At 36.0% G+C, this 13547-nt stretch overlaps 1 protein-coding gene across 6 annotated transcripts in view; it reads right to left on the reverse strand.

Annotated features, from left to right (window-relative positions):
- Positions 1 to 13547, reverse strand: part of LPXN (leupaxin) — a 43421-nt gene that overhangs the window by 22123 nt on the left and 7751 nt on the right. For 5 of the 6 annotated variants that reach the window (XM_032639186.1, XM_032639189.1, XM_032639188.1 and 2 more), the window contains 2 exons: positions 11917 to 12074; positions 6395 to 6441 (listed from right to left, as the gene is read on the reverse strand). In XM_032639186.1, the coding sequence (XP_032495077.1) occupies positions 6395 to 6441; positions 11917 to 12074 (205 nt within the window). Of the gene's footprint in view, positions 1 to 6394; positions 6442 to 11916; positions 12075 to 13547 lie in introns of those variants that run through there. The other variant, XM_032639191.1, reaches the window with a different exon arrangement.

Consider the following 13547-nt stretch of genomic DNA (forward strand, 5'->3'; position numbering starts at 1 on the left):
ACTTGGTACTAAAACCAAAGACAGAATGGTGCACGTGTGTGTGTGTGTGGTGGTGTGCACACCAGTCATCCAAGAATGGTTCAACATTACAAAAAGGATTACTATAATTCACTATACTAACAGAAAAAGAGAAAATCTTTATAAACGTATTGAGAAGTACTGAAAAGCAATTGAAAACAAATTTAACCACCATTCCTGTTGTTGAAGATCGAGGAGAAGAAGAAAAATTCCATAACCTGACAAAATATGTCCATAAAAATCTATAACAAGCCTCATATTTAATAGTCAAATACTAAACACATTTCTAATTAAGGGAAGAGGAGGACAAGGCCCCTACTGCCATTGCTAGTCTCCAATATTATTCCAGAATGCATTAGCAAATGCATTTAAAAGTAAAAATAAGAGTTTTATATATTTTAAAGAAAAACGTAAAGCACTCTCACTCTTTTTAAATATATAATAATATTCCTAGAAAATGAGAGATAAATGATATAATAACTATTATAATGAATTTTTAAAAATCATGATGGCTACAAGATACGAGAATAAAATGAAATAATTAGTGTCTTTCCTATAGACCAGGGGTAACTGATTTGAAAATCCAATGAGGAGAAAAATGTGTTCACAATACCAAGAAAAAAATATATTAAGTATTAAAGAATAAATCTAACAAGAAATGTGTAAGATTTCTATGAAGAAAAAATCACTAAAAAGAAGACCTACCTAAATAAAGATGCATAATATGATGTCAGTTTCTCCCAATTAAACTATAAATTCAATGTAATCCATACAAAAATTATAATCCAATTATTCAAGTTCATAGGCTGATGCTAAAATTCAATACAAGCGAGAACACTCAAGGCAATTTTGAAGGAAAAAAAAAAAACAGGGATAACTTGTCCCAGTAGATGCGGTATCCTATAGAGTGATAATAATTTAATTTGTGTGATGTTGGTAAAGAAACAGACAAGTAGATCAAAAGTAGGGTAGACTAGAAAACCCAGAAACAGACTCTGGTACCTATGAGCACTTTGCATATGGTAAACATGGCATTTCAAATAATCAGAAACAGACTATTAGAATCAAGGTACATGATAACCTATTTGGAACACAATAAATTGAGATCCCTAACACGCTGTACACACAAATGTGTTTTTAATGAATTCAAGATATAAATGTTTAAACAAAAATACTAGAAGAAAATGGAGGAGTTTTTAATAATTTGGAGTGATAAAGACTTTCCTAAGAATGGCATAAAACTGAAGTGATGTCAAAAAAGAAAACATATTGATGAAGATAGTATTAAAAAATTTAACATGAGTAAATATTTAAAACATTAACAATATTCAAATATTTAAAAGTTGATTAATCAATAGTAAAAATATAACCCAAAAGAAACCTGAGCTAAGGATTTTTTAAAAAGTAAGTTTCAGAAAAAGAAATTTGAATGTTTACTACATAAAAATATACTCAATCTCAATCTTTAATATGGAAATTAAATGGTGAGATACCATTTTTTTCCCGTGATTCAAAGTTTTGAAAGATTGACAATATGCAGTGTTGGCAAAAGTCAGGGTTATATCTATAGATACATTTACATATATTATAGGTAGCTACATAAATTATAAAACCCTTTGCAAGGCAGCATCTGTCAATATTTCAAATGCATATACCCTTGGATGCAGCAATTTCACTTCTAAGACTCTACCCTACAGAAAAATTGGACATATCTATAAAGATATACGTACAAGAACATTCCTTAAAACACAAAAACAGAATAGTTTTTATGAGCAAATTGAAACTAAACTAAATGAACATATAGTCAAATAAATTATGGTCCACCCATGCTATAGAATAACCCTGCAGGTGCTAAAAAGAATGCCGACATAGAATTTTATGAACTAAGGAAGACTTCTAATTCATATTGTTAACTTAAAAAAGCAAGGCCCAGAACAGTATGAAAAATATCCTTCCATTTATGTAATTTTAAAAGCACAGATACATAAGTATGAATATGCATACACAAAGGTCTGTAAGAAGACATACCTACCGGCACAGTTACCTAAGGAGCTGGTAATTAGGTGGTGGGAGGAAAGAGTCTTCTGGAGGTGGTCTCACATCTTACCCTGTATATCTCGCATTACTTTGAATATTTTTTTTTTTGGTGGTGCCAGCGTGGCTTGCGGGATCTTAGTTCCCCAACCAGGGATTGAACCCGGGCCCAGCAGTGAAAGCAAAGAGTCCTAACCACTGGACCACCAGGGAAATCCCTTCTTTGACTTTTTTTAAAGACTATTTTTTAGGGCAGTTTTAGGTTTACAGCAATATTAAGCAGAAGATACCTCTCTGACTTTTTATGTATGTGAGTTTATAAAATAATTGTGTACATGAAGTTGTATTTTCAAAACAAAGGTCCTCTATACTAGAAAAGAAACAATGATGAAAACAGGTGAGGCGGTAGGGGTGGCAGACGGGGCATCAGCAGTACAATTCTCACGTGTCTCTTAGTTATACACACATGCACACATTCATAAATAACGATTCCGTAAACAACCTTCCGTATACTACATTAATACAGTTACACTGTTGTGAGTCCTACTAAAATTATTTTTAAATATAAAATTAATATGTTAAATGTAGAACATTTTAAAACTGCAGAGGAATACAAAGAAAAAACTAAACCACACGTCATCTTCCTTTTGAGAGGCAGTTAATTCTCTAGACATGCTGGCTTACACTTTTACACTCTTCTGTGATTGTGTATGCTTTTAGAAAATTTGAATATTACTGTTTTTTTCATGTTTTAAAGTTAACATTTTCCCATATCCTTATGCACATTCTTATCTTTGCAAACGTAATAGTTAACATTTATTGAGTGTGTATACTACGCCAGGCACTCTGTAAAGGGTTTTACACATGTTCTCTTTAAATCCTCATAAAAACCTTAAAGGTAAGTTTTATCACTCCCAGATGAAAAAACTGGGGCCTAGAGAAGTTAAAAACTTTGCTCTACCCAAGACAGATGGCAAATAACAGAGCTTGGGCCTGCAGACTGTGAAGCTTGTGTTTTCTATCACTAAATTATCTTTTTAAATGATATATAAAGGCTATATAGTTTCCAAATGCATAATGTGCCATTATTTACTAAATCAATCACTTATTGTTAGACACCTAGATTGCTTCTGATTTTCACTGTTATAATCAACACTGCTACATAAATATTTGATATTTATTTCCATAGAGTACACTCTGAGAAGTGGAATCATTGGGTTATATAGGTAACTGACTCTGGAATAATGTTTGCAATCAACATTAACCAAGAAGCTTAGCTAACAACCCACCAAACTGTGTGTGTGTGTGACAGAGACACAAACACACACACACACACACACAGCAATAAATAAAACCAAATATTCTACGTCTTTCACTAAATGTATTTTCAAAAATGACAACAAAGTCTTACTACTTTACTTATTTTTATGTATTTATCAGCTAGGGAAAAATTAGAAGGAAGATGCTTATCGTCCTCTCTTAAGAAAAAAAGACTATCTCTTGGGTACAACAGGTCCTGCTACTGACTCAGTTTGAGCATTTAACAAGGAAAATTTAGGAGGAAGTGGATCTCTTCCCTTCTTAAAAGACTTTGCCTTTTAGGTACAACATGGCCTCCTGCCCCACATAAGTTTGGGTTGTTTTTTGTTTTTTTGGAGTAGGGGTGTTTAATCTAAGAACAAAAATGGTCAGGTGACTGATTACAAGTGACTGATTTAGTTCTTGGAGGCTTCCAACAAAGTACAGAGGAGCTCTCTCTCACAACTCTTTTCAGGCATAATCCCTTAGTAATTGCCGCCACAGGCATGTGTCTTAGAAATACAAAAGGCAGCAGGACTGGGAACACATTCTTCTGCCCTGTGCCCCAGTGTAGGATAAATGTAGTTTCTTATATGGGTCTGTATAATCATAAAAACCTGTCCATCTCACAGGTGGGGTATACTTGCGCTTATTGAAAGAACTCTTACTGGTTTCTAACTAGACTCCTAGTGCAGTGTATAAAGAGAAACAGATCATTGCCAAAATACCCTAAGAGTAATTGAGTCAACAATATAAACTTCTAAATAAGAAATAAGAGACCTTGAAGAGTTGATGTTTGCCTCACTACAGGAAATGTTTGTGAAAAGAGAGAAACCTCAAATCAGAGCTCCTTTGATTTGTCCCCAGACCTATTGAAGATGATACAGGCGCTTAGCATGCCATCAGCAACAACTTCATTACTCAGAGGTTTTAATAATACAAATACAAGAGATGCGTTTAAAAAAAATCCAGACTTCTCAAGTGAGGGGCTTCAAATTTTTTCCCCATTCATTCCTCTGCAATATTTTTATGAAGTCTCCCTCCCTATTCTTACCAAAATTCTTTCTGTTCATATAAAAGATACATTTCTAAATACTATCATATTGTTATATTCATGACTAGTATTTCAAGGTATTGGTACTTTTAAAGGTTGAAACGAATGTTTGGTTAATTTAAGCAAGCCAGAGGAAATGGTGGAAACAATGCAGGAATCTTGTTTCTGTGTCTCATGCTCCATCTGTACACGTGAGCCTTGCTGGCTCTGAATTATACCAGCCTCGGGTTTGCATCAGTCCATTACATATTTACTAGGCCACCTGGATTTCATATCACTCTCCCACTCAGATCTACACAATAAGTATCATTCAGTAATGGTTAAGTACATCGATCAAGGTCCACTCAGGAAAATACAAACACTAGGAGTAAGAAGAAGGAATTTAATCCAGAAATTTGATTACACAGGTGATGGGAGAGCTAAGAAGCAAACAGAAAACATTGAGGGAACCCAGAGATTAGCTACAGCAGGAAGCCATGAGGCCAAAGGGACAAAGCAAAGAGGCAAAGTTACCAGAGCCCAGGAGCCCAGGTTAACAGGCATAAACTGGAACCACAGCAGACCTGTTTTTCTCCAGCTGAAGCCATAAAAGTAGATATAACTGCTGACAGAGACACTGTGGAGAGAGAGATTGGGGGAGCAAAGGCCCTAAATTTCCCTGCCTTTCACCCTCCAGTCTCTCCACAGTGCCTCCCATTGGTTGAAACCAGTAAAAGCCTACAGACCCTGGAGCCTGGAAAACACAACCTGCAGGGTTCAGCTCCCCTGGAGTACAGAGCAGAGCAAGAGAAGAGGGAGAAAGGGGTCTGATGGGAAATAGATCACAGATTTGTACTACAGAGGAGGGGGTGTCAAGAAGTTACCACTGGCATGCCATCAACTGATCACAATGCCAGATATACAGGAAAATGGCTGTTGGTTGGGCTGGTTCTCATCGTATACGTTCCTGTGTTTATTAGTATTTCCATTAAAGTCTTGGTTTTCTCAATTAAAAAAAAAATCAATATTAACTGAGAGCCTATTGTGTACCAGGTACTGTTTTGTTGTTGCTGTTGTTTTGCTTTGTTTTCATTTTTTTACAAGGGGGAGAGACAGGAAGGCCTATGAGACACGCCCATCAGGCAGCTTCCTAGAACTGGAATAAGCTGGCATGTGTATTAGTAAACTGGCTTCACTCCCATCAAAGTAGAAAGTGCCTTAAAGTGGGGAGTTGTAAAAAGACTTCAAAAGATAGCACAGGTCCTTCCCTTATTTTTACACCGTGTGTGCCCTATTGGTTGCAATTCTGAAACCAAGTAATATGTGGTGTAGTACCCTTCACCAAGCATGGACCTTTACTATCTACATTTTCAACCTTTGTTTCCCAGAATGCTGTCTCACTTTTTTTAAAAAATTGCAAGCTATAACTGAAGAGAGACAGGAAAAGTGGCCTTTTAATTTTTTTTAGACTGTCAACTCTGCTTTGGCCAGAAGAGATAATTTAGTAAGTGGATCTGTTTCAATAAGTAACTTTTATTAAAAGGAAATCCCTCCATCACTAAATACATTTTGAGCAAATACGGAAAGAAGTATATATTCATTAAGCTTCCATGGAGACACACTGTTTTAGTGCAGCCCTGATCCTAGGTCTGATTTTGTCGGCATCCTGCTGAAATTTCTTTAGGTGTTTTCTCTTTTGTGAACTGAAGCATGATATCTGAAATGGCTGGGCCAAAACATCTGTGGTGACTTGGACTATTTACACTTTTTCAGGTGGTAAAGGAAATAGCAGAGCCCATCAGCCTGGACAACCCATCCAAAAGCCAGGCTCCTTGAGAAAGTGCCAAGTCAGCTGGGCAGAAATCCACCTCCGCTCACAGATCATGGAAAGAGGGGGAGGGTAGTAGGAATTCTAATAATAAACACCCACAAAGCAAATTATGGTCCAAACACGGGTGCTAACAATTATCTAATAAACTTAATTTTTTAAATATTTAATTAAAAAAATACCTGTGGACATGGGGCTCCTGGATTTTGGTAGTACACACGAGCTGCACCTAAGACATATAAGGGAAAGAGAAGAAAGAATGAGTTTCTGTTGGATGCTGCATAAACGACAAGGTCCTACTGTATAGCACAGAGAACTATATTCAATACCCTGTGATACTAACACACCACTGTAAAGCGACTATACTCCAATAAAGATGTTAAAAAATATATACTATGGGGCTTCCCTGGTGGCGCAGTGGTTGAGAGTCTGCCTGCCGACGCAGGGGACACGGATTCATGCCCCAGTCCGGGAAGATCCCACATGTCGTGGAGCAGCTAGGCCCGTGAGCCATGGCCACTAGGTCTGCGCGTCCAGAGCAACGGGAGAGGCCACAACAGTGAGAGGGCCGCGTACCAAAAAAAAAAAAAAAAAAAAAAAAAAAAAAAAAAATATATATATATATATATATATATATATATATACTGTGATAAACCATAATGGAAAAGAATACAAAAAAGAATACGTATATATATGTATAACTGAATCACTTTGCTGTACAGCAGAAATTAACACAACATTGTAAATCAACTATACCTCAATAAAATAATTTTTTTAATTAAAAAAAAAATGTTGGTACTTATCTACACCCAGAGTTAGAAGATGTTTTTAGCTTCTAAAGGGGACGATAACTAGCCTATCTCTGAAATCTCCTTTCACAAGGCAAAGGAGTACCAGTCATCCCACAGAGAAAGGCCAAATTCTAAGCACAGTGGCTGGCATGTGAACAAATACGGTGTCCCCCTCCCTGCCCTAAAGGCACTGACATAGAGAAGTCATGGTACTCAGAAAAGAACCATAAAACAAACAAAATGAGTCAGAGCAAAGCCCCTTTAACTAGACAGGATGGTTTCTAGGGGAAGACTATAACACAATTAAATTTAACATACCAAAAGAAATAATGAGTGACTCTAAAGGGTAGTTGGCCAGTAGTTTATTTCACAAACAAATATTTATTGAGTGCCTGTCATGTGCCAGGGCTGGGGATGCAGGAGTCAACAAACAAAACAAAACAAAACAAAACAAAAAGGAACAGAAATGGTTCCTGAGCCTTACATTATGGTGGTGAGAAACAGATAATAAATTAATATGTAAAAAAATAATAAAAATTAATGAAGGGTAGGAGATAAGAAATGGGGGAGGGATGGCATTTATAAATATATTGGTTGGAGAAGGACTCACTGAGAAAGGGGCACATGGACAAGGGCTTATAGGGGGTGAGGGAAGCATGCAGATATCAAGGGTAACATGATCCAGATAGACAGCACCCTGCAGCATCTATGGAACAGATAGGAGGCGAGTGAACCAGTGAGATAGGGGCAAAGAGTATAAGGGGCCAAGTCATGCAAGTAGGGTGACCATATAATTCATTATTCAAACTGGGACACCTGTGAGAGTGAAAGAGGGGACTAAAAAATAATTAATATTACATTAATTTTTTAAATATGTGTTTATGGACCAAAATTTTTATTTTATTATATTGGTAAACCAATAAACTAATTCTATTCAAAATAAAATTTTCTAGAATTTTTTAAATGACACACAGCTATGAACATGAAAGCCAAAAAATTTTAAACCTTTCATATTGATTATTGAAACATTTAAAAATAGCATAAGTAAATAATTATTCTTGAGATATAGATATATTTATATATACCTTAATTGGCTACTTAGCCATTTTCGCCTTTAACATTGTGATGTGAAAATTTTTCTGAAAAATGTCTTTCTTTTCAATATGATCTTATTTATTTTTATATTTTTTATAAAATTGCAATCCTCTACAAAGCTTCATTTTATGGTTAGTATATTTGAAATTGTTGACACTGCTTCTCCATAGCCCATAATAGTTTCAACTGAGAAAATACTCTCTCTCCAGATGCTGATGAACCTATACGTTCAGAGCAGATTCTGCTAAATGGAAGATATTCTGAATTCTATTTTTTATATTAAAATGTGTAATTATTTCAGCTCCAATATTTTCACATGTGCTGTATTTCTGCCTCCATTCGGCCCACCTTTCTTCAATAATATTTTTACAGGACAGAGCTCTTAAATTGTCTCTATTTGTGATGCCTTTTAACACTTCATCAAATGTAGATACTGCAAAATCACAGGCCTTTACAATTTCATCCCATTCGCGTGGGAATATAAATTTATCCAATTAAGATCAGGAGGTCCATCAAAGTCAAGATGTTTCCAAAGCACGATTTTCAAGTTAGGTAATTAAACCATTTGAACTCTCATCTTTTGATTTGTTGCAATTCCTCCCAGGCTTTTGTAGGGAGAAATCTGAGCTTCTTCCTTTTTGTAAGCTTTGTTTCACATAATTGCAACTTGTTAAAAACTTCAAAAGCTGACTTTTCATGCTACATTCATTGAATAATTTGATTAAATATTTCCAACTGATTTTGCACATAATGTGGCCTAGATTTAGGCTGCTTTACAAAGTGGTTTTTCAAAGGCTCAGGCTCACAGGCAATGAAGAGAGAAAATACATACAGCCACGCTAATATATTTTGACATTCAATAAGAGCTTCTGTCACAAAAGTTTTGTAGATGAGCTATATATATACTCTGATTGTGTACAAATATACATACATATATAATTTGTAAATTTTAACAATTGCAGTTTCTATTTTGATTGGTGAAATACTAAAGCTTATTTGGACGCAGTCATGAATTTTGTGCATATCACAACCAATTCCAAGTACATATCTGCTCCACAGGCTTTTAAGTATGTAAGAACATTGATTTTACCATGATGCTCTGCTCCACCAAAATCTGTATTAGTATTATCATCCCCCCAAAACAACCTTTTATCTCCATTGTTGAACTTTTCAACTAAATTTACAATGGCATTAACAATCTCATTTTAGACAAAAGAATCAACTTCTAAATATTTTGCTTTGATTCTTTGAATTGGATGTAAAAATTAAACCATTTTGAAATTAAATTTTCTAATTGAGGTCTCTAATTGATTTAATCTGGTATTATTATTTTTAATCTGGTATTATTTGATGGCTTGCAAAGGGAATCAATTAATTAATCATCACCAATTCACTTTACTTACAAGCACAAGAAAACTTGGAATTGAAAATGAGCAAAATTAATTTAGAAGAGTACTTTGATCCAAATGGAAAGGTGTGCTTTTCAATGACATGTAAACATACCTCCTGCAGCTTCACATATTGAATTATCATCTGCTGGCCCATTCTTCTTAAATTAGACATTAATTTTTGAAGTAGATCCTGATGCTTCTTCCCCATAGTTGTGTCTTGTGGTTTTCAAATGGACAGTGATAATTCTATTCCCCCCACAGTGGATGGTAAACGTTAACAAATACTTAGATTACACATCCATTATCAACTTTATTTTATTTATTATTTTTTTAATTTGGTTGCTCTGGGTCTTAGTTGCGGCAGATGGGCTCCTGAGTTGCAGCACGCGAGCTCTTAGTTGCGGCATGCATGTGGGATCTAGTTCCCTGACCAGGGGTCGAACCCAGGCCCCCTGCATTGGGAGCGCAGAGTCTAAACTACTGCACCACCAGGGAAGTCCCATCATCAAGTTTCTTGAGACAATTAAACGTGCAGCTTTGGTTTCGGTTTGAGCCAAGTTTCTTGAGACAATTAAACGTGCAGTTTTGATTTTGGTTTGGTTTGGTTTGTTGCAAAATTTAAAAGCATTACCAAATAATAAAACTAACAGTTATAGCTTTAATATACAATTAGTGACAAAACTGATCTAACAAGAACATTTAGATTATACTGTACTCTATGGCAAGAATGCTCAGCCTCTATTTCCTAGACACAACTTCTATGACCTTAAGTCACAATTTCCCATATTTCTTTCTGACCCTGAAGAGGCTCCCTGCATCTCACAGACCACCACATGGACCACAGCACAGCAGGAGTGGTGCTATACCAAATGGCCATCAGGGGAAAAAAAAACCTCAAGGTTTTTCCTGCCACCACCTGAGACCAGAGGAGTTAGCTGCCCCTGACGGCTGTGCTTGAACTCTTAGCTTTAACGGCCAGCACCTTGCATATTATCCTTCAAAGGGAGCTGTCAGTTAGAGTTTGTCTTATCAGGATCAGGAAATGAGAGACAAGTGGTCATTAGTCTTTTAGATCCAGCTACAATAAAATAAGAACTGTTCACTGCACGTGTGTTTTATATGCTACTACATGAGACTCTGAGAGAAGCCAGAAGAACCAAATGGAGGTCTATTAATCCATGCTGGTTTACTTTAATGCAAATACTTATTTTAAAAATTTCACACACACATAAAATGGAAAATCTGGGGTAAAAGGTAAAGTCAGTAACAGGATGTCAAGAAAATAAGCATAAACCCAGGCTCCTCCAAGGGAACCAAGACGTAGGTCACCCCATAAAGTCAGTGTAAAGACTGTGGCTTTTATTCCAAATGAGATGAGAATTCATCTTGGGGTTCTGAGTAGAAGAATAAGATGATCTGATTTAAGTTTTACAGGATTATCCTGGCTGCTTTTTGGAGAATAAATTGCAGGGGGGCGGTCAGGATAGGGGATCAGTTAGGAATCTATGGCTATAATCTCACAGTGAGAACAAAGACAATAGCTCCTTAGTAGAGAGATAAATGTGTGTCCTTAAAACTGTATGTATGCAGCTGGAATGAAGAACAGTTAAAAGGGAAACCTACCCATAGGCTCAAATTTCAAGTCTGTGCTACTAGTGATTTCCTTTAGTGTACAAGGATGAATCAGAATATCATAGTTGAGAAACACCAGATATGAAGAGCACCTACTTGATTCTTCTTATACTAATCCATTCTCATCAAGTAACCTTCTAATCATAAAGTAGATGCATGTAGACTTATCCATAGGAAGGGAATACATATATCAGCAAATACTAGTATCTGTTCTACTTGATAGTTTAAACTCTAACCAGAAATTAATAAATTGGATTTCTGGGGGTTTTTTATACATAATCTTTTATAAGTTTAGTTTGTTTGTGACGGTTCCCTAGAGCTTCGTCATCTCTAGATATACTAATTGAATTTCCTAATATATTCAGCAGAAAATAAGAGCTGGAAAGTGGCTATCCTAAAAAATCCTAAGAAGATCTGGCTGAGCTGCTGCCTGGCCTTGCCCAGGTGACCTCTGGCCTTACTGAGTGCCAGTCCAGTCAAACTGCAACATGCATCTCTGATACCCAGATGGTGATATCAGAATATCCCAAGTGAATTAGGGAATACTCTGCTTGTTACCAGGCCCTCAGGAGAAAAAAAAGAAAAAGTTCTCAAAGGTTTATTCTTTTATGATGATTTTTCTCCATTCTCCTCTTCATTCTGAAAACAACCACCTTTAACTTATCATTGAGTAATTCTTTTCTCTTTCTTGGATATATGATTTTCCTTTTGCATCATTTTATGTAAGATACAATTAATTTCCAGAAATGCACTCAAATATCTATATTCAAGGTACTCCAATAAATGAAAAGTTACCGGAAAGGGACTTGAGTCATCCGGAACGGAAGGGGCACTTGAGGTCTCAGCATGGTTACTCTCCTTTCTGGAATGCTGATCCAGGGGGGGAGAAGCTGTGTTGGAGTATTCATCACTCTCCCGGAGGGTGGAGTATTCCAGTTCCTCCAACAAGGCATCTATATCAAAAGATACAAGGGAATCATGACATAGAATACGTACGTTTTCTGGAAAAATTATCCTCTTAAGTAGCCCCACTGTGCCTCCATTCATCTCCCTCTTCTCTTGGGTCTTAAGAGAAGGCTAAATTCAAACATCCTCCCTCACTCCTTATTCGACTTCAAGAAGATGGTCTATTCTACCAGGAGACGTTTAATGCCCTCTGCATACTGTAGCCTGCTTCTTATTTCCTGTGGTTGCGTTCAATTTCATAGTCTTATTCGACAATGTGACTTTTTATATTACAGCATATTCATTTTTATCATTTATTTAGAGTGGATCACCCATGAAGATCTCCAATTAGAAAAATGTAAATGCTACATATTTTTTCCCATCAGAAAAATATATGCAATTATATTACAGTTTTCCAAAACATACCTGTACAGTAAAACTTATTCTTAATCCTGATAATTTTTTTTCTTATATCCCAGCACATAACAAAATTCTCCAAGCAAAGTATAAGTATTCTGTCATTTAAGGTGTGGGGAGAAAAAGGGATTAGAGGGGAAACAGATGTTGCAAAGTCAAGCAAGATGCTGCCATCCAAACAGCTGAGATTTGTTTCTCTCGTAGTTTTCTTGGGGAAAAACCAATGGACTTTATTGTATGAGTATTACACTGTTACCTTTCTGTTTTGAGGAAATTAATATTAATAATAAAATTAACACAGGACAGGCATTGTGCTCAGGAGTGTATATACTTCTTATATATTTAATTATATATTTATATATTTAGTCATCCTAATGCTTTGAGGCAAGTGATAGCATTGTCCTTATTTTGTAGATGAAGAAAGAGACAAATACCTTGTTTAAGGCCACACTGCTACTGAGTGCAGAACCTGGCTTATCCTGGGCTATCTGATCCCTGGCCCCTGCAAGTCAGAAATTCCAGACCCCATTCCCATGTGGATTCTCTGGATCATCTTGGCATGACACTTTCTTTTCTGAAGCTGTCTCCTCATCTACATAATAAAGCGATTGTATCACAACAGTATTTTTTTAAATTGCGGATCGAGACCCACTAGTAGATCTCCAGTGGATATCTTACCACAGATTGTAGTTTTTCAACTTTGCAAAACACTGGATTATATTATTTCTAAGGATCTGCCTAGCTCTAAAGTCTTCAGATGAGGAAAATGAACTTTACAGGTCATTAAAAAAAAGATTTTATTTCAGATATCCGGGGATGGGTATTTCTTAATGGCATAAGAAAAGATCTAAACATTTCTTACAAATGAAATCCTCTACAGATCTTTCTCAAGAATCTAGCTCACAAATATAATGAATTTTATGCACCATGTTAGAGATAAGCAAACTGAGCTAAGCTCTTCAGGGCAAATGATCCTTCAACAAATAAACTGTAATGGAAAAGAAGAGATAGAGGGGGAACCAATAGGTTAAAAGAGACATAAGAGGCTTACAACTGATTTCAAT

The sequence above is a fragment of the Phocoena sinus genome, chromosome 8, assembly GCF_008692025.1.
Source record: "Phocoena sinus isolate mPhoSin1 chromosome 8, mPhoSin1.pri, whole genome shotgun sequence".
In the NCBI taxonomy this organism is placed as follows: domain Eukaryota; kingdom Metazoa; phylum Chordata; class Mammalia; order Artiodactyla; family Phocoenidae; genus Phocoena; species Phocoena sinus.